This window comes from Numenius arquata, chromosome 26 (assembly GCF_964106895.1).
Source record: "Numenius arquata chromosome 26, bNumArq3.hap1.1, whole genome shotgun sequence".
Classification (NCBI taxonomy): Eukaryota; Metazoa; Chordata; class Aves; order Charadriiformes; family Scolopacidae; genus Numenius; species Numenius arquata.
Window position 1 is genome coordinate 2,300,211 of NC_133601.1, and position 20,424 is coordinate 2,320,634.

Genomic DNA, 20,424 nt, shown 5'->3' on the forward strand with positions numbered 1-20,424 from the left:
GGTGGGCACAGGGATGGCATCGGTGGCACAGGAGCCAGGGGATGCACCGGAGAGGCTGGGGGGGGGGGATGACGATGGGGATCCCAAATCTCGTGCAAGCCCCACAGGGAGCTGCTCTGTGGGGTGGATGTTGGGGGGGGGTGCACCCGGGGGTGGGGGGTGCACCCGGGGGTGGGAGATGCACGGGCACAGTGATGGCATCAGTGGCACGGGAGCCAGGGGATACACCGGGGACGCTGGGGGGGGGGGACGGGACGGGACCCCCCCCCATATCTTGTGGAAGCCTGACAGGGAGCAGCGGTGCCACAGTGGGCTCCCGTCCGAGCGGTGGCACCGGGGGGCCACCAACAGACCCACCCCCGCCCCCCCCCCCACGCAACCCACGTGCACCCACGGCGGCTGGCACACACTTGCCCACGGCCACCCACGCCCGGGCTCATCTGTGATACCCCCCCCCCCCCCTAAAACCATCACAACCAGCGCCACAAACACCACCCGGCACATCCGTCCCACGCGTGGGCACGCTCCCACGGCCACCCACGGGCCACGGGTGGCCCCCCCCCCCCCCCCCCAGCCCCGCTGTGTGCCCAGAGCCATGGCACCCGCCGGCATCCCGCACCCGCTTGCCCCCGCAGCCCTGCGGCGAGCCACGCTGCGCACCCCCAACACCCGGACACCCCCCCTAACTCCTCACCCCCCTCCAGCTGGCTGTCACCCAAGCGGGGGTGTCACTCGGACACCCCCGCACACCGCCACCACCCCCCCTCGGGGTAAAGCAGAAGGTCACCGTTTCGGGGGACAGTGTGCCAACCTCCCCTCACCCCCTCCCGTGCCCGGTGGAGGCGTTTTTGGGGGGGTAAGGGGGGGGTGTCTCATCCTGCACCGGGAGCATCGCAGCCGCATCGTGATGCTCTGTGTCACCGTGTCCCCCATGTCCCCATGCACCCCGTGTCCCCCATGTCCCCGTGCACCCTGTCTCGTGTCCCCCCCTCCCCAAAAAAAAAAGCAACCCCTGCCGTCGGGAGGTTGCCCCCCCCCCCCCCGAATGGCGGTGAGGCCCTTACCTGGCCGTGGCAGGGGGGCTGCTGCTGGGGTGCGTTGGGATGGCAGTGGGATTACAGGGCAAGGTGAGGCAAGGTGGCCCCGGGGGGGGGGGGGGGGGGGGGGGAAGGGGGGGGAGGTTTGGGGGAGGTTGTGGGGGGGGAGCCGAGGCGAGCGGGAAGGATTTGGGGGTTGGGGGGGTGGGGGGGGTGGGGGGTGAGAAGGCGTCGATGCTGCTGCTGCTGCTTCTCCTGCGGCTGCTGCGACTGGGATCCTCCCAGCCCCGCTCGGAAATAGCAAACACCCTCCAGAGGAGGGAATTAAAACCTAAAAAAAAAAAAAAAAATAAAAAAATAATTAAAAAAAAAAAAAAAAAAAAAGGAAAAATAGATATCTTAGCGGCTTGGAAAGGGGTGGGAATTGAAAATAAAAACCCCAAGCCTTCTGGTTTCTTCTGGTGCCCAACGGGGGCGTCAGGGGAGATGAAGAGGAGGAGAGGAGGGAGGGGGGGCTGTGGGTAGCTCCTGCCTGAACCCCCCGCCCCCAATTTTTTAGGGGGGGGTGGAGGGGTGTCCCGGTTGTGCCGGGGGCGGTTTCCGCCCCCGGCACAACCGGGACACCCCTCCACCCCCCCCTAAAAAAATGGGATGCAGTCATTGCGAGGGGATGCTGGTACCCACCAGGGATGCTGGTACCCACCCGGGATGCTGGTACCCACCCGGGACCCCCCTCCCACCCCCCGGGAAATGGGGGTGCAAAGCAAAAGGATGGAGGGTGTGGGTGTGGGTGTGTTTTCTGCTTCGCTGCTGGTCATTTGGGGGACCCCCCCTTTGCCGTTTTTTGGAGGGGACCCCAAAAAAAAAATCTCATCGCCCCCCCCCCCTCCGTCCTCCCAAACGCGTGGGGTGCCCACGCGTGTAGACTGGTTGGGATCTCCCCCCCCCCGCCAAGGGTGTAGGGGGCGCTGGGGGGGGTGGCTTCAGCCCAGGATGAAGGGGGGGTGTGTGTCAAATGAAGAGGTTAGTGACCCCCCCTTCTCCCCCCTACTGTCCCCTCTCCCCCCGCTGTGCCCAGTCCCAAGAGTCGGGCACTGCCCGCTACAAAGATGGCGCCGCCAACTTCCGCAATGCCGGGCAGCGCCAAGCACAAAGATGGCGGCCCGTTGGCGGGCCCGCTGGGCCCGTAATAAAGATGGCGGCAGAGGCGTCACTCCAGGAAGGTCCGGTCGCACGGCACGCATGCGCAGTGGGGCGGTGAGCCGGTGGTTGCCCGGGCAGGGTAAGGGGCAGCGTGGCGTGGTGTTGGGGGGGGGGGGGGGGGCGTGGGATGAGTAGCTCGGGAGGGGGACAAGTGGGTCTGGGGGGGCATATGGTGGGGGCTTAGTCCCCTGGGAAGGGGGTCGAGTGGGTCCGGGGGGGAGAAATAATCTGGGGAGGGGAGTGAGTGGGTCCGGGGGGGTGAAACACCCTGGAGAGGGGGGGTACGAGTGGGTCTGGGGGGTGTATTGTGGGGGGAGCACCCTAGGGAGGGGGGCGAGTGGGTCTGGGAGGGTGCATTGGGGGGGGGAAACACCCTGGGGAGGGGGTGAGTGGGTCCGGGGGGGGGGTGATGGGGGGGGGGGGATGAGTCCCCCGGGAAGGGGGGCGAGTAGGTCCGAGGTGGGGGGGAAATAGTCTGGGGAGGGGAGTGAGTGGGTCCGGGGGGTGAAACACCCTGGAGAGGGGGGGTACGAGTGGGTCTGGGGGGTGTATTGTGGGGGGAGCACCCTGGGGAGTGAGTTATGGGGGGGTGAGCACCGTGGAGGGGGAGGAATGAGTGGGTCTGGGGGGGGGTGAGCACCGCGGGGAGGGGGTGAATGAGTCTCGGGGGGGTGCACTTGGGGGGTGAGCACCCTGGGAAGGGGGTGAGTGGGTCCGGGGGGAGGGGGTGATCGGGGGGAGATGAGGACCCTGGGGGAGGGTATATGAGTAGGTGTTATTTGGGGGTGCGGGGGGGGGGGGGGAGACACTGACCCCCCTGTGCAGGGTACTGGGTGCCCCTGACCGTGTCGCCCCCCCCCCCCTGCAGGGCCAGGAGGAGGATGGCGGAGGGGGGCTCGGGCGACACCGGCTCCCCGGGCAGCCTGCGGCCAGGGCTCCCCGGGGCACGGGGGCTGCTTGGGAGGCGTCCGGCCGCCCCCCCCCCTCAGCCCCGGCCGCCTGCCCTCCATCCGCTCCCGAGACCTCACCCTGGGAGGGGTGAAGAAGGTGAGTACCCCAGGGAAGGGGTCCCCCAAACCCACCCTTTTTGGGGTGACCCTGCCTCCTGCCCCACCGTTTGGGGTGTGGGTGCGAGGAGCGACCCCTCGGAGGCGGGGGGGGGGTCGGGGTGCTCTGGGGGGAGCAGGAGGTGGCCGTGTCCCCATCCGCCCCCTCCAGCCCCACGGCCGGTTTGGTTTCTGTTGCTTATCTGGGCTCGTGCAGCGACTTGTCCCTCTGCTCTCGTTTGCAGAAAACCTTCACCCCCAACATAATTAGCAGGAAGATCAAGGAAGAGTAAGTGGCCTCGTAAGCGTTTTTACGGGGTGCGGGGGCGGTTTTGCCGGCGGGTACCTCCACGGTGGGGTCTCGGTGGGCAAAACACTCCCCCCGAGGGGTGCCGGGGAGGGGGTGGCAGGGGACAGGGGTGCGGGTGACGGGCCACCTCCCCGCTCCGCAGGCCCAGAGAAGATGTCACCGTCAAGAAGGAGAAGAAGGAACGGGACCGGGACCGGCAACGCGATGGGCATGGCCGGGGCCGGGGCCGGCCCGAGGTTATCCAGTCCCACTCCATCTTCGAGCAGGGCCCTGCTGAGATGATGAAGAAGAAAGGTAAAGGGAGCTGCCCCCCCACACCATTTTTTGGAAGGGTCTTGGCGTGTCCCACCTGGCTCGGGGCTCACCCCGGGGGCTGTTCCCCGCTCCCCAGCAGGCTCCTGGGACAAGACGGTGGACATGTCGGACTTTGGCCCTTCCCACATCATCAACATCAAGAAGGAGAAGAGGGAGACGGACGAGGAGACGAAGCAGATCCTGCGAATGCTGCAGAAGGACGATGTGAGTGGGACCAGGGGACGGGTGGCTTTGGTGCCACCGGGCTGGTCCTGAGTGTCCCCCCTCTCGTCCCCACAGTTCCTGGATGACCCGGGGCTGAAGAATGACATCCGTAACAAGCCGGTTCAGTTGCCGCTGGCCCACTCGGGCTGGCTCTTCAAGGAGGAGGCAACGGAGCAGGAGGATGCCCAGCCCTGGTTGCCCAGTCCCAAGGAGGAGAAGATGGAGCTGGACCCACCAGTGAAAGGTGGGCTTGGGGGGCATCCTTGTCGCCAAGAGGGCCAATGGGATCCTGGGCTGCGTAGGGAAGAGTGTGGCCAGTAGGTGGAGGGAGATCGTTCTCCCCCTCTGCTCTGCACTGGTGAGGCCACAACTGGAATACTGCGTCCAGTTCTGGGCTCCCCAGTTCAAGAGAGACAGGGAACTACTGGAGAGAGTCCAGCGTAGGGCAAGAAAGATGATGGAGGGATTGGAGCATCTCCCTTACGAGGAAAGGCTGAGAGAGCTGGGGCTCTTTAGCCTGGAGAAGAGAAGGCTGAGGGGAGACCTTATCAATGCTTCCAAGTACCTAAAGGGTGGGTTGAAGGAGGATGGAGCCGGACTCTTTTCAGTGGTTCCCAGTGACAGGACGAGGGGCAACGGGCACAAGCTGGAACACGGGAAGTTCCATTCAAATATGAGGAAGAACTTCTTTCCGGTGAGGGTGGCAGAGCCCTGGAACAGGCTGCCCAGGGAGGTCGTGGAGTCCCCTTCTCTGGAGATCTTCAAGCCCCGCCTGGATGCAGCCCTGAGTGATGTGCTCTGGGCAACCCTGCTTTGGCAGGGGAGTTGGACTGGATGATCTCTAGAGGTCCCTTCCAACTCTGACAATTCCATGATTCCGTGATCCCAGTGGGCGGGGGGGGGCTTCTCTCCTTTTCCCCGTGCCCACCCGCCACCTCTCACTCCTGGTGACAGTGAAAGAAGAGCCGTGCGATGAGGACCCTCTGCCCAGAGCGGCGCAAAGCAAAGGACCCCCCGGTTTTCCCCGGGACGTCTCGGTGGCCGAGCTGCTGCAGCGGCTGAGCCTCTCGGCCGAGGAAGAGCTGCTCTTCCTCCAGTTGCCCGACACCCTGCCCGGGCAGCCCCCCACCCACGACGCCAAACCCATCAAAACGGAACTGCAAACCGAGGAAGGGCAAGTGGTGGTGGTGAAGCAGGAGAAGAGCCAGGTTAGGGGCTGGGGGAAGGGGGCGGCGGGGCTGGAGAGGGGGACAAGGTGGTGATTTGTGTGTGTATGTGTGTGTGTGTCCCCCCCCTTCCCACGGTGGCAGGAGGCGAGGCAGGCGGAGAATACCTGCACCTTGGCCGACCTCCCCGAGGGGCAAGTGGGGAAACTGCTCATCCGAAAGTCGGGAAAAGTGCAGCTGGTGCTGGGCAAGGTGACCCTGGACGTGACCATGGGGACCCCCTGCTCCTTCTTACAGGTAAAGGGGCTGGGGGGGGGGCGCGTGTCTGGGGGCCTGATTTGTGGGGCTGCACCCCACCGTAACCCCTTTGGGGGGGGGGCGTCCCTGGGAGGAGCAGGGTCATGGTACCCCTCCCACCATTCCTGTGCCAGGCCTGGTGTTGTCCCCAGGGTGTGGGTAGCAGCGGGGGGGGGCACATCTCCTCCAGGCTTAGCCTCCCCCCCACAGCGGGCAGGGACCCTCGTTCCCGTGGACCCTCGTTCCCGTGGGATCGAGCTGCTCATGGGCCCTTTCTCACCTCTGGGGTAGGAGCTGGTGTCCGTCGGCATCGGGGACAACCGGACGGGCGAGATGATCGTCCTGGGCCACGTGAAGCACAAGCTGGTGTGTTCCCCGGACTTCGAGGCTCTGCTGGAGCACCGGCACCGGTAGCCTGGGGGCAACTGGGGGGGGCCCAGCCCCATGGCCACAGCCCCCGGGGACAGTCCCTGCGCAGCTCGGGGACTCCGCAGTGCCCTCGTCCCCCCCAGCTTTGCCTTCAGGACACAGAGAGGTGTCTTCCGCAGGTGTGGGGGCGCAGGGCTGGCTTCTACCTCCTTCCCAGCCCTGCAGTGGGGCAGCTCCAGGGTTGGGGGCTCCCGCTTTGACCCCCCCAGACCCACTGCCCCCCCCTCTACTCCCCGTGCAAAACAGGCAGGGGCTGTCACTGCCTACATCTCACAGATTTCTGGATTTGGGGGGACCGTGTGGTCCCCCCCTGGCTCTCCAGCAGCCGTGCACACACTGGGGAGAGCAGGACCCCCCCCCCCCGCGGGGAAAAATATGGAATAAAAACCTCTTTTTTTTTTTTTTTTCCCCCGGCGTGGGGCTGCTCTGTCTCGTCTTGTGTCCTCTCCGCTGCCACCGGCAGCCTTTGCCCTGTGCCACCAGCCCATCCGGTTGTCACCAGCCTGCCACTCGCCCGCTGATCCCTTGGGAGAGCCAGGGGGGGCCCCCACAGCCTTTCTAGCCCCCCCCCGGGACTATGTGGGGCCAGGCAGCCCGGAGCATCTCCCTGCCGAGGAAGCAGCATGGAGGTGGCGCGATCTGGGGGACCCCCCGGTGACCAGCGTTGGCCCTGCGGTCCCTGGGTGCCGCTGCAGCACGGGAGGGGGCCAGTGCGTGGCCACCAGCACGTCCCCATCGAGGTGGCAGGAGGCTGCGTGTCTTGGGGAGGGTGGGGGACAATACGCGTGGGGGGCACAGCAGCGTCCGAGGGTCAGCCATCGTGGAACGGAATCCTCCTGGGAGGGAGGGCAGGGAGGCAGCAATTGACTGTGTAAAGCAGGGCTGGGGCTGCTGTTGCCCCCCCCCGGTCCCCATCCCATCGTACCCCCCTGTCCCATCATGCCCCCATCCCATCCTATCCCCCCATCCCATCTTACCCCCCCCTATTTTATGCCTCCCTACTCCCCCACCCCATCAAATCTTACCCCATCCCATCCTACCCCCCCAGAACCGATCCCATCTTACCCCCATCCCATCTTATCCCTGTCCTACCCCCTTCACGCATTCCAATCCACTCCCCCCAACCCATCTTCCGCCTCCCTACTTCCCCCGTTTTATCATCCCACGCATCTTACCCTTGTCCCATCCCATTTTACACCCCATCCAATCCTACCCCCCCATCCCATCTTACCCCTCTCCTACCCCATCCCATCTCAGCTCCCCCCCAGCTCCTGCCCCGGCCACGCCCCCTTCCTGCCCCGGCCACGCCCCCCCTCGGCGACCGCTGTCCGCGGTGCTGAAGCCCCCTCACGCGCGGGCAGGAGCATCTCCGCGAGGGGCGTGGCCAGCCAGCTGCCCAATGAGGGGGGGTGGGCGGAGCCGCGCCTGCGCATTGCGTTGACGGCGGCGTGCTCGGCGCTGCGGGCCGTCGCCTCGACGGGGCGGCCATGGAGCCTTCCCGGTCCTTCCGCCTCCCCGGACCCGGCCCCGCTTACCCGGGCAGGCTGCGGGGACTCCCGGGACGAGCCCAGAGCCTGCCCCGACCCGGTCCTCCCGAGCCCCAGCCCCCCCTGGCGCCGCTCTCCGCCCTGTTATGCGGCCTGGGCCTGGGTGAACGGCCATGCCCCTCTCTGGAGCCCGGGAACTGGCCCCTCGGTAGGTGGTTGTTCCCGGGGCGGGGGGGCACGGGGATAGAGAGACCTGGCCTGGCCCCCCCACCGCCCACCGTGCCCTCTCCTTCCCGCAGGCCGTGGCACCGTGGTGGAGGCTGTGGCGCGGCCCGGCCCGGCGGTGGAGGATGATGATGAGAGGGGGGTGGCAGCGCTCCCCACACGTGGGCGGTGAGTGTGTGTGTGTCCCCCCCCCGGGTCCCTCCCCACCTTGGCCTCGAGTAGCCGCTGCCCGTGCCCCCTCCCGCTCCGCTCCCTCGGTGACACGGCGCCAGGGCCGGTTTGGTGACTTGCCACCAAAACTTGGCGGTTTGAGCATCTCCGGGCAGGGAGCACCCACTGCGTGTGGGGCACAACCTGCTGGGGGGGGTGAGGGGGAGGATTACAGGGGGGCTACGGGGGGGGGGGGGGGACACACACACAGTTTGCAGCCGGGACACTGCCGGCATGTCCCCAGCCTGCCAGGGTTCACCCCTTTCTGTGCTGGGGAGGCAGGATCCTGTGGCGAGGCAGAGGGGACGCGCTGCCCGGCCCCCCCGGGAGAGACGCCGCCGTACCGACCCACGGGAAGCCCTGCATCACCCCTGCGCCCACCCTGCACCCGCCGGGACCCCGGCTCTCCCTGCCGCCTGTGCCCGCCCCAGGGACCCCCCCGGCGGCCAGCAGACCGTAAGTGAAGCCTCGGCGAGCCCCAGCCCCAAATTTTGGGGTCCGAGCGCCGCTTGGGGTGACAGCTGGCCACCTCTGCTCCGTCTGTCCTAGGGCACCGGGGACGAAGCCAGTGCCGAAGGGAACCGCCTTGGCCCTGGGGCTGAACTCGGTTAAAATCCACTGCCAGAACGAAGCCGTCTACCAGTACCATGTCACCTTCAGGTATGGGCGTGGGGACGGGGGGGCCAGGCTCCCCCCAGCACCCCGGGAAGGGTGGGTGGCCCTGGGCAGAGCCCTCCCTGTCTCTCTGTCTCAGTAGCCACTAGATGGAGTGGCCGGAGCGGCTACCGTGCTGCCGGCAGGGCTGCTGTGGGGCAGCGAAGCACCGAGCTCCGGCTTTTCCCCCTCGTAAAGGTTTTTGGGGTCCTGAGTGGGGTCTTGCTAGGGGGGGGAGAAGAGGGGGGTTAAAGGACCGAGGACTTGCCAGCGGTGGCGGGTGATGGAGCACTGCGTCCAGCTCTGGAGTCCTCAGCACAGGAAGGACACGGAGCTGTTGGAGTGGGGCCAGAGGAGGCTACAGAGATGCTGGGAGGGCTGGAGCCCCTCTGCTGGGAGGACAGGCTGAGAGAGTTGGGGGGGGTTCAGCCTGGAGAAGAGAAGGCTCCGGGGAGACCTCGGAGCCCCTTCCAGTCCCTCAAGGGGCTCCAGGAGAGATGGGGAGGGACTCTGGATGAGGGAGGGGAGCCCTAGGAGGAGGGGGAAGGGTTTGCCACTGAAAGAGGGGAGATGGAGCTGAGATGTGGGGAAGAAGTTCTTTGCTGTGAGGGTGGTGAGAGCCTGGCCCAGGTTGCCCAGAGAAGCTGTGGCTGCCCCATCCCTGGAGGGGTTCAAGGCCAGGTTGGAGGGGGCTTGGAGCAACATGGTCTGGTGGGAGGTGTCCCTGCCCAGGGCAGGGGGTGGCACTGGTTGGTCTTTAAGGTCCCTTCCAACCCAAACCATTCCGTGACTCTATGATCCCCGTCTCCGGCAGCCCCGAGGTGGAGTGCAGGAGCGCCCGCTTCGCCATGCTGAAGCAGCACCAGGCAGTGACGGGGGACGTGACCGCGTTCGATGGCTCCATCCTCTACCTGCCCATCCTGCTCCCCCAGGTAAGGGGCGGTGGGATCTGCACCAGGGTAAGGTTGTTCTAGTCAATTTGGGGGCGCGGGGATGCCCCCCTCCCCGCCCCGGGGTCTCCAGCCCGTGTGCTGGGGAGGGGAACATCCCTCTCGCCCCGCAGCCGGTCAGCCTGAAGGTTCAGAGGAGGAGCGACGGGGAGGAGATCACCATCACCATCCAGATCACCAAAGTCCTGGAGCCCAGCTCAGATCTCTGCATCCCCTTTTACAACGTGGTTTTCCGGAGGTGAGGGATGACAGAGACCCCTCCCCGAGTGGGGAAGAAACCCTCCTCCTCCTCCTCCTCCTCCTCCCTGTGAGCCTGAGCCCATCCTTGCTTTTATTTTTCCTTCTTTAGGGTGATGAGAATCTTAGATATGAATCTGGTGGGGAGAAATTTCTTTGAACCTGCCCAGGCCACCATCATACAGCATTACAGGTGGGTGCTGGACGTGGTTTTCTCCTGCTCCTCACGTGGCTGCGAGACGGGGACGTTCCCGTTCCCCCGGCGGCAGTGGAAGGCTGGAAATTGGGAATTCTTTGCCAGGTCAGCTCTCTTGGCCAGCTCGGCTCAGCCTGACCTCAGAGGGCCTGTTTTTTTCGCAGTGCAGTTCAGGGGTTATTAGCTGAAAGCTGGCAGCCAGCTGGGAAATAAATCCTCCGTGTTTTGAGGGCTCCTTGGCGAGCGGGACGGCTGCCCGGTTCCTCTGGCAGCGCCGCGCAGGCGGCTCCGGTTTGAACCCGGGCGCCGTCGGGCATCTTTCCTCCTCCTCGCAGGCTGCAGATTTGGCCGGGATACTCGGTCAGCATCCGGAAAAAGGACGGCGGCCTCTTCCTCTTGGTCGACCCCATCCACAAAGTCATCCGCAGCGATTCCGTCCTGAATTTCATGTAAGAGGGGGTTGGGGGGGAAAAATAGAGGAGCCCCATGGATTTTTGGGGGATGAGGGTGGTTTTCCAGCAGCCGTGGGTCCGGGGCTGTCTCTGGGTGAGGGAAATGCTGGCTACCGTCACCGGGCTCGTGGCTACTGGTGCTGTTTGGCAAAAGGGGTTTAATTTTTAGGTTAGCGTGGGCAAGAAGCATCACCCTGAGCTTCTCCTCCTGCCTCTCTCCCCGCCGCAGGCACAGCATCTACAAGCAAAGCCTCAGCAGCTTCCAGGACGAGTGCACCAAGCAGCTGGTGGGCAACGTAGTCATCACCCGCTACAACAACCGCACCTACCGCATCGACGACATCGACTGGAACAAGACCCCCAGGGACAGTTTCACCCTGGCCAGCGGCCAGGAGATCACCTTCATGGACTACTACAGGTAGGGACCTGCTGGAGCATCCCTTGGGATGAGCGTCCGTGGGGAAAGGCTTGAGGAGTGAGGGACCAGGAAGCAGGAACATCTCGTCTGATGCCGTTTTCCTGTTGTTTGTCCAGTAAAACCTATGGGATCACCGTCAGGGAGCTGGACCAGCCGCTGCTCATCCACAGGCCCAAAGAAAAACAGACGCCGGAGGGGAAGGTGAGCCAGACATGGAAAGCTGGGATGGGGAAATTGAGACCCACGGTCTTTTCTCGCCTCCTCCAGCCCCTGTCCTGCCCGTCGCTGAGAGGCAGGGGTTTGCAGCCCCCTCGGGGGGGCTGATGGTGCTTGTCCCCCTCCCCGCAGCGTCAGCTGGACATGGTAATGCTCGTGCCGGAGCTCACCTTCATGACTGGGATCCCCGACACAAAGAAGGACAGTCGAATGGTGAAGGTCAGAGCATCCAGCTGGTGGTCCTTGCTCACCTGAGCTGGCATTGCCCTTGGGGGGGGGGGGGGGAGGGAGGAGAGGGGGCGTGTCTCAGAGCCCCCCATCACACCCGGGGGATCCCCAACCGGTCTCTTCCCATGCAGGACGTGATGCGGGAGATGCTGCAGAGCCCCAGGCAGCACTACCAGCGCCTCACCAGCCTCCTGCGCAGGATCAAGGACAACCCGGAGGCCTCGGGGGAGCTGATGCGCTGGGGGCTCACCCTGGACCCAGACATCCACAGGGTAAGGGGCTGCGGTGGGAGGGGGGGGGGGGGGCCAGGCTCCGCGCTCTCCCCCCAGGAACGGAGCTGCCACACGTTTCTGCTCTGTTTAGACCCAGGGCCGAATCCTGCCCATGGAGAGGATCAACCTGCGGCACAGCTCCTTCGTGCCCGCCGAGGACCTGAGCTGGAACAAGGAAGTCACACGAGAATTTTCAATCTCCACGGTGAGCCCAGGGCAACAACATCCCCTTGTTTGAAAACTGGGATGGGTTTTTCTTCGCGCTGGCATCTCGTCTGCCCGGCTCTCGCCTGAGCTTGTTCGAGCTAAAACCTTTCCCTTATTTATATTGGCTTTATGCTTCAGCCTGTTTTTCCTAAGGAGGTTGGAGGTACGTGGCCGTGGCGTCTGCTGTCCCACCTCCTCCTGGAGGAGGCTGAAGGCTTCCAGGCTGCAGCGTTCGGATGTTGTCTGTGCCCTTTAGGTTCCTTTGGGGCTGCTTTCCCTCTGCCAAATTTCCCGCTGGGCTGCCAGGGCTGGGAGCTGCGCGTTTTGGCAGCCGTGGCCCCCGAGGTAAGGGTTGTCCTGGCCTTCCTCTTAGATCGCCATGAATTACTGGCTGCTGGTTTACCCCAAGCGCCTCCAGGACCTGGCGAAGGATTTGGTGGCCGCCATGGAGAGCGTCTGTGGCCCCATCGGGATGCACGTCAGCCGGCCTGCCTTGGTGGAGCTGAAGGATGACCGCATCGAGACCTACGCCAAGACCATCCGAAGCGTTTTGGGCAGCGAGGTGAGGAGGGGGTGTCCGTGGGGGGTGTGTGTGTGAAAAATGGTTAGGATGGGTTTAACGTGTCTGCCGGGGAGGGCTGTGCAGCCGCTGCGTCTCCTGGGCTGCTCCTGCATCTGATGCTCCTGCATCCTCCCTCCCTGCAGGACAAGGTGCAGCTTGTCCTGTGCATCATCTCCAGCAGCCGCGAGGACCTGTACGCGGCCATCAAGAAGCTCTGCTGCGTGCAGTCCCCGGTGCCCTCCCAGGTAGGTGAGGGGCTCGGCCGGAGGGGACCACCACCACCACGGGGAAGCCGTGGGCATCTCCAGCCTCGGTTTTCCTTGGGTTTTTTCACCCCCAAACAGGTCATCAACGCGCAGTCCCTCACGGGCCAGGTGGGCAAGATGAGGAGCGTGGTCCAGAAAGTCCTGCTGCAGATAAACTGCAAGATGGGGGGCGAGCTCTGGGGGGTGGACATCCCCCTGGTAAGCTGGGCGAGACACGTGTGTGATGAGTTTGCAAGGTCTGGGGGGATAAATTGTTGTGGTTACGGGCTTCTCGGTGGGGATGTGGCTGAACCACCTGCAGAATTGGGGTTGGCATCTCCATTTTGTGCCTGCAACGTCCCTCATGGCTGGAGAGATCCCGTCAGGGCAGCCCAGAATTGTCTGATTTATCCCTAATTCCCACCTGCCTTTTTAACCCCGCTTCCTCCAGAAACAGCTGATGGTCATTGGGATGGACGTCTACCACTGCCACAGCAAAGGGATGCGCTCCGTCATCGGCTTCGTGGCCAGCATGAATCAGTACGTGGTAGCCCAGGGGGAAAAGCTTTCCTCCCGCTCCGCCCTGGGGATGTTGGGGGAGGTCCCACTGGTTCCCCTTTGCCGGGAAAAGGGTGAAACCGGTGCTTGTCTCCACCAGCGTGTTTATGTTGGACATGGCTGGCGGTGGCGGCCTTCAACGTGCCCTCGGTGCTGGGAACGGTGCCGTGAGCGCCGAGCCGGGGTGGCTTTTGCTTGCACAACGTCTCGGTGGACTTTGGCTGGCGAAGGAGGGGGCGGAGGGGGGGTGCCTGACACTTGTCCCCTTCTGTCCCTCAGCGTCCTCACCAAGTGGTACTCCAGGGTGGTCTTCCAGATGCCCCACCAGGAGATTGCCGACAGCCTGCGGCTCTGCCTGGCCGATGCCCTCCAGCATTTCCACGAGGTGAGGCCAAACACCCCCCCCCCCCCTCCAAGCCCAGCTCTACGGAATAAAAAACCCTCCCGTGGTTTAATGTCACCTCAAAAGAAGGGAAAAACACCCCAAACCCGTTGACCTGTGTGCGTGCGGGTGAGCAAACATCCTCGGCAGCCTTTGGACTAGATGCGGCACCCGGGGAACCTCACCTTTATCTGGGGAACGTGCGAACCCACCTGGAGGATTCGTTTGCGCTGGGGGAAGTGCCACGTTACGTCTCTGCTCATATCAGCAGTGGAAATGCTGAGCCCTCTCCTTTTTTGTCGCACGTCCCCAGCGTGAGAAGAGCAGCCTGTGGTGGGGCAGGGACCTGCTGCTCTTGGGAATTTTCCCTGTCTCTCTGCGGGTGCTGTGAAAAAAAAAAAAAAAGCCCCCGAAAAGGGGAAGTTTGGTGGTCACCGACCGCTTGCCCGTGGGCAGGATTAGTGCAAACGCTGCTTTTCTCTGCCCTTCCAGCCTTTCTGAAACCTGATTTAAAATATATTTGTTGGTCCTGAGCGTAGTTAAGGGCTTTTTGCAAAGCTCGAGAGTAATGGGTTGAATTCCTAGGCTGAAAACCCGCTGAATTGTCCACTCTGGAGGACCCAATGGGTGTCTAATGCCCAACTTCTTGTCTCTCCCCCTTGCCAGCCAGTCCTGTGCAGGGTCCCCTTCGGAGTCCTCTTCTTTGGAGATTTTCAAGACCCACCTGGATGCAGTCTTGAGTAGCATTCTCTAAGCAGTCCTGCTTCAGCAGGGGAGTTGGACTAGATCATCTATACGGTCCCTTCCAACTTTAAAAAAAATTCAGTGAAATTCAGGGTGGGTGGGGGGATAAAAACCAGTGACCTCTTCCCATTTCTGCTTGCCCAGATGAACCACTGCTTGCCCAAGAAGATCGTGGTGTACCGGGACGGCGTGTCCGACAGCCAGCTCGACACCGTGCTCAAGTACGAGATCCCCCAGATGCAGAAATGCTTCGACACCTTCGAGAACTACCAGCCCAGCATGGTGGTCGTGGTGGTGCAGAAGAAAATCAGCACCAATTTCTACGCCCTGACGGCGGAACAATTCACCTCCCCTCCTCCGGGGACCGTCATCGACCACACGGTCACCAGTTCGGACTGGTTAGTGGCAGTGGGATGGGGGAAAAAAACCCTATATATGTGTAAAAAAAACCCCTCTAAACCCCCCAGTGTGTGACAAAACCCTGCCCTTTCTTCCCTCTCAGGCAGGATTTCTTTTTGTTGGCCCATTGCTCTCGCCAGGGCTGTGGCATCCCCACGCGCTACATCTGTGTGCTGAATACGGCCAACCTCAGCTGCGAGCACCTGCAGAGGTAAGGACAGGCTTTTTGCTGTCCCCTGGGGCATGACGACCTACATCTGAGCCCTTAAATCTGGTTTTTATCGCTCAAAACGGTCCACTGGAGCTGCCCGGGGAGGGCAGCGGGTGCTGGGATGAGGCTGCTCTTTGTACTGGATTGACTGGGAGGACTCCGTAGCGGATGAGGGGGAGGATGGCGTCTGTCTCACCTCCTCTCTGGGCAAGAACTAATTGGGAAGGTGATAAAGGAAAATCTGTGTCACCCGGTGCTGGCCCGGGTGGCCTTGGAGGAGAGCTGCGGCGGGTTGAAAGGCGGCTCAAATAATTAATTAATTAATGCAATCAGCCGTGGAGCCTGACCTTTAATTCCTGCCATGGGGAAGAAAAACATGAGCAGATTGAGCCATAGCAGCCATAAGGAGCAGGAGCTGACCCCGAAACATCCGATTCCACGAACTGGGAACGCCGGGGAGCACTAACCTCCTCCTCCTTCTCCTCTTGTTGTCCCCAAGGTTGACGTTCAAGCTTTGTCACCTCTACTGGAACTGGCCGGGCACCGTCCGCGTCCCTGCTCCCTGCAAGTACGCTCACAAGCTGGCGTTTCTCTCGGGACAGGTCCTGCACCACGAGCCCAGCGCCCAGCTCTGCGACAAACTCTTCTTCCTATAGCCGGGGGGGGTGGGGGGGGTGGAAAAAAAAGTAGAGCTCATTTTTGGGGTTCGGCTCCCTCAACCGCTGCTGTTAAATCTCCTGCGAAAGGGACTTCCTTTCCTTAATTTTTTATTTTTTTAAATTTATTTATGCACAGGGTTTCTTGGGTTCTTTTTTTTTTTTTTTTTTTTTTTTTTATTGTTTTAAAAGGCTGCTCGGAAGCGCTCGGCAGGGCCTCGGAGCGATGGACTCTCGGGATTTATCTCCATGGGAATGAAATCGCAGCGAAATCTCCTTGCTGCGGGGCCCCTCCAGCCTCTGCCCGGTGGTTTCCAGTCCTCCCAGCAAAGGGGTTTGAGTAAATGAGCCCCAGAGGTGACGCTGCTCCCCCAGCGCAGGCTCCAGCTCGTCCCTCCCCATCCCAGGCAGGTGCTGGATGCAAAACTCAACGATTTCTGGGATTTTTCCCCCCCACCCCCCAATTTCTCGCCTTGCCATCGAGGCAGCCGCCCAGTTAGAATTTTACTTTGCTTTTCCGAGCTCCCCTTTAAAAAACCCAGCTCCGCTTTGGCTGGTTGTTACGTCCTTAAGTCACTGGTTTTCCGAGGAAAAATCCTTGTTATTTTTCATTTTTTTTTATTATTTTGTCAGGCTGGTAAGAGAGCGGGTCCATATCCCAAGGGAAAAGCGTCTGTTTGAGTTTTGAGCTATTTCAGGTGTTTCTTTGCTGCGGCCAAGAGATGTTGGAGACCTTTGTGTTTGAAACTGGGGGGGGGGGGGGGGATGCGAGAGCACCCCCAAAATCACCTGGATTTCACCTCCTGCCTCCCCCCCCCCCCCCTTGTGCAAATACCAGCAGGGATGGGGGTACAGCGGGAGCCTCTCCCCATCCCCCACGCCCCCCCCCCAACCTCTCCCCTCCCTTTTAATGGAAAAAAAAAAAAAAGTTGAAAATATTTAAACTTTTTTTTTTTTTGGCTGTAACTGTAGTTTTCACTTCAATAAAAGTGTTGCTGGCAGCTGCTCCCTCTTGATGCGGGGTGGGCAAAGGGGCTGGCTGCTCTTTCCTGGGGGGGTGTCCCGGGATGGAGGGGGTCACAGCAGTGACACGATGCTGTCACTGGAGCCTGTCACCGTGTCCCCTGTGCCCCGGGTTAATCATTTACCCTCACCCCTTGCCGATAATGGCTTTTATCCCCTTTTATTTGCCGGCCCTGGACTTTGGCAGCCTTTGCCCAGCCCGGGCAGGGGCTTTGGCGCAGAGTGAAGCTCGGCCCCGAGCAGCTGGGGGGGGGGTCTTGGAGCCAAAATGAGAGGCTCAATCCTCCAGCCCCTTCTAAGGGGGTCTTATGTCCCGTCAGGTGGGGTCTGTTTGGTTCTCTGTCCCCTTGGGAGGGGTCTGAGGGGTGTCCTGTGCCCCCAAGGCATGCTTGGGGGGTTCACGGGGTGCCCTGTGCCCATCGGAATGCCTGGGGGGGGGTGTCTGTGCAGTGCCCCATTCCCCTAAGGGAGGGCCATTGGCGCCCTGTGCTCCTGGGGGGATCTGAAGGATGCCACATACCCCCAAGGGGTGCTTTGGGGGGTCCATGGGGTGTCCCATGTCCCCAGGGGTGCCTGGGGGGGGGGTGTCTGTGCAGTGCCCTATACCTCCAAGAAAGTGACAGGGGGATCTATGGGGTGCCCCATTCCCCTGGGGGGGGCGGTCCATGGGGTGCCCCATGCCCCCTAAAGAGTGCTTGGGGGGGATCTGAGGGGTGCCCCATGCCCCAGAGGGGTGCTTGGGGGGGGTCTGTGGCATGCCCTGTGCCCCTAGGGGGTGCCTGGGGGGTCTGTGTGGGGTCTGTTCAGTGCCATATACCCAGGGATTGGGCTCTGTGGGGTGCCCTGTCCCCCCGGGGAGGGGTCCGTGGGGCGCCCGGTGCCCCCGAGTAGTGTTTGGGGGGGTCCGTGGGGTGCCCGGTGCCCCTCAGGAGGTCTGTGCCATGCCGTCCACTCCCGGGGGGGTGGCCGGGGTGCCCCGTGTCCCCGGAAGGTATCCGTGGGGCGGCCGGTGCCCCCCAAGGGTGTTTCGGGGGAGTCCGTGGGGGGCCCGCTGACCCGCACAGCCGTGGGCGGGGCCAGGGGGGGCGGTGGGCGGGACAAGCGGTGACACCGACCAATGGAAGCGCTCCCCGTCCCGCCGGCCGAGCCTGCGCCCTGCGGGACGGGGCCGGAGCCGGGGACCGGGAGCGGGAGCGGGACCGGGACCGGGCGGCGACGACGAGGACGGCAGCGGGAGGTAGGGCCGGGATGGAACGGGATGGGATGGGATGGGATGGGATGGGATGGGATGGGGAGCGATGGAGATGGGGAGCGGACAGGGAACCGGCTGCGGGGCCGGAGCACCGCGGGGAGGGCGGCGGGGGACGGGGCTGGGGCGGGCCCCGAGCCCCGGGATGGGCATAGGGATGGGGATAAGGATGAGGATGCAGGGACCGGCCGTGGGGTCTGGGACCGGTCATAGGGCCTGGGGGAAGCTATAGGGCTTGCCATGGGGTCTGGGGACGGAGGAGGGTGCAGGCAGCGGTGGGCCATGGGGCGGAGGACCCGACTGTGGGGCAAAGAACCCGTCTATGGGTCGGAGGACCCCCGTCTGTGGGGCAAAGGACCCGTCTATAGGACAAAGGACCCGTCTATGGGGCGGGGGACCCGTCTATGGGGTGGAAGACCCCGTCTATGGGGCGGGGGACCTGGCTATGGGATCTGGCACTGCCGATGCAAGCTCTGGGTCTGGGCCGGGGCAGGGGGTGAAGGGTCCAGAGTGTGGGGCTGGGGACTGGTGTGGGGATGGGGCAGGGACTGGGGGGGCCCGTGTAGGGTGGGGGTGCTCCTGGGCAGCCGGTTTTGCTGCCTGCCTGCCCCCACCAGGGCCTGCGGGCAGTGATTTGGGGGAAATTAAGGGCCAAGAAGGTGGTTTGGGGGGGCCAAAGAGGGGCAAGCTGCCGTCCCTCGGGGGTGCGGACGTGCCTGGGGGCATGGAAACTCTCCCTGCCCGCAGGCAGGTCCTGCCTTCGCCACCAGACACGTGGAGCAGCTTTTGCTCCAGAAGGAGGTGGGGATCACTGGCTGCAAACCACCCTGGCAAGAGGTTGGGGTGCAGACCTGGAAGGGTTTGGGGGTTCCCCACTGCCCCTTCTCCAGCTGGCATCGCTCCCGGGCATATCCCGTGGGACGTCCCCTCCCCGTGACGGAGGTTTGTTCCCTCTGCCCCGTCCCAGCGCGGCGGCGAGCGATAAAATAGGTCAGGCAGCGGGACGTGTGCGGCACCGCGGCTCCCCGGGGCCACCCCAGCGGGTGCCGTGGCCAGCGAGAGGACGCCCTTGAAGGTAGGGGGCTTTTGGGGGGGGGGGTCCCACTCAGCCAGCGATGGGGAGATGGCAACAGGGGTTTGTATCCCCAGGGCGTTTGCTGCACCCCCAGGATGGAGGGGTTTGGGGGGGGTTGGCACCCTCCTACCTTGCCCGGGGCTCCCTGCTATATCTGGGGGGGGGTCCAAGACCTCTGGGTTCATCTTCTTTGAGCCCCTTCTTTTCCCGAGGGGTGACTCTTCCACCTCGTTTCTTCCCTAAAACGGCAATTCCAAGGGTGCAATTCAACCCCCTGCCTGCAAACCGTTTCCTGCCTTTTGTTTGGCAGCTGGGGAAAAGTTGAGGTCCAGGTTTTCCACCCTGGCTGTGCCAGGCTCTGCCTGGTTTTTGGGGGAGCCGGGGGAGAAACCCAGGGTGGGGTGGGGGGGGGAAAGGTTATTTTTGGCACTGGCGAGGGGCTGCGTGCCTTGGCAGGGGCCGGCGATAATGGGATGGCTGCCGGTGGGGCAAAGGGATGTCGGGGATCACTCAGCCGGAGCGGGGAGGGAAAAGGCAGCCAACGTGTCCCCGTCCCAGGATGTGGCGCTGTCTTTTGCCACCCTGGGCCGGTTGCCAGCTCCTGTGTACCTTGTAGGAGTCACTGGCCACCCCAGATGTCCCACGTGGCCATTCGGGCTAGTTGTTCCTCCTGGGGCATTGAGAAGCCATCTGGAAGGGTGGGTTTGGGTAGGGGAGAGGAAGAGGAAGGTGCCCAGGTCTCGCTGGGGGTTGCTGAAGAGGCAGAGGTTCCTCTGGTAACCCCCCCCCTCCTCTTCCTGAGCAGGGGGAGCCCTTTGGCACCCCCCGTTTTGGGAGGAGAAGGGGTTAAAGCCAAAGCAGCCCAGCTAAGCCCTGGCAAGAGGAAGCTAAAACCTCCAAGGCCTGCGCCTTTCCTGGAGAACAAAGCTCACAAAGTGGCGATAAGCTTGTAAAACCTGCGGGAATGGGGGGGTCCTGGAGGGAGAAGGGGGGGTCCTGGAGGAAGAACGGGGGTCTTAAAGGGGCAACGGGGTCCTGCTGGGCTTGGCCTGGCCACCCCGGGCAGCATCATGCCTGGTAAACCCGGCTCAAGGTTATTTTCAGAACAATTAGTTGGCCGGGCTTCAAAAATGTCTTGGGCTGGTTTTTTTGGAAGAGACTGAAATCTGCAAGCCGTCAGCCACGGGACGAGGGGAAAGGGGGGCTGTGCCAGGGCTGGATGGGACCCCAGCCCCAACGGTGCAGGAACCATCCCCGGGGGCTGCAAACCAGGAAGGGGAAACCACGAAGGCAGCGTGTCCCCAAAGCCACTGGGGCTGGGAAGGGGGATGGCTGCTGGGTGCACGGAGAGGGCGGCTAACAAATTATTTTCTGTTTGTCTTCACGAATTCCAAATTTGCTGTCCACCTTTGGGGTGAAGCTTTTCCAGGAAGGCAGCCCGGGCCCTGCTCCAGACTCTTGGGTGCTGCCCAAGGTTGGACGTGCGGGTCGTGCTCAGCTTCCCACCCTCGCTCCGAACCCCTTTCCTTTGCACCCCACGCACGCTGGCGGCTCCCCCCGC

The 20,424-nt window shown here is 63.1% G+C and overlaps 2 protein-coding genes across 2 annotated transcripts; both read left to right on the top strand.

Moving 5' to 3' along the window:
• The first annotated feature begins 3,121 nt into the window (after window positions 1-3,121).
• Window positions 3,122-6,421, top strand: POLR3D (RNA polymerase III subunit D). Its single transcript, XM_074164233.1, is given in 9 exon segments — window positions 3,122-3,214; window positions 3,216-3,287; window positions 3,532-3,575; window positions 3,739-3,890; window positions 3,991-4,115; window positions 4,191-4,359; window positions 5,070-5,323; window positions 5,426-5,578; window positions 5,870-6,421. Coding segments are annotated over 9 exon segments (1,185 nt in total). The 3' UTR covers window positions 5,993-6,421.
• A 1,073-nt stretch (window positions 6,422-7,494) lies between these two features.
• PIWIL2 (piwi like RNA-mediated gene silencing 2) lies at window positions 7,495-15,516 on the top strand. The gene is made up of 21 exons (XM_074164074.1): window positions 7,495-7,702; window positions 7,794-7,887; window positions 8,212-8,385; window positions 8,479-8,589; window positions 9,398-9,515; window positions 9,647-9,771; window positions 9,883-9,963; window positions 10,302-10,415; window positions 10,648-10,836; window positions 10,953-11,037; window positions 11,185-11,271; window positions 11,412-11,552; window positions 11,644-11,757; window positions 12,133-12,321; window positions 12,465-12,566; window positions 12,666-12,785; window positions 13,018-13,106; window positions 13,404-13,509; window positions 14,395-14,648; window positions 14,753-14,860; window positions 15,360-15,516. The coding sequence occupies exons 1-21, from the start codon at window positions 7,495-7,497 to the stop codon at window positions 15,514-15,516; spliced, it is 2,766 nt and encodes a 921-aa protein (XP_074020175.1).
• Window positions 15,517-20,424: the final 4,908 nt, after the last annotated feature.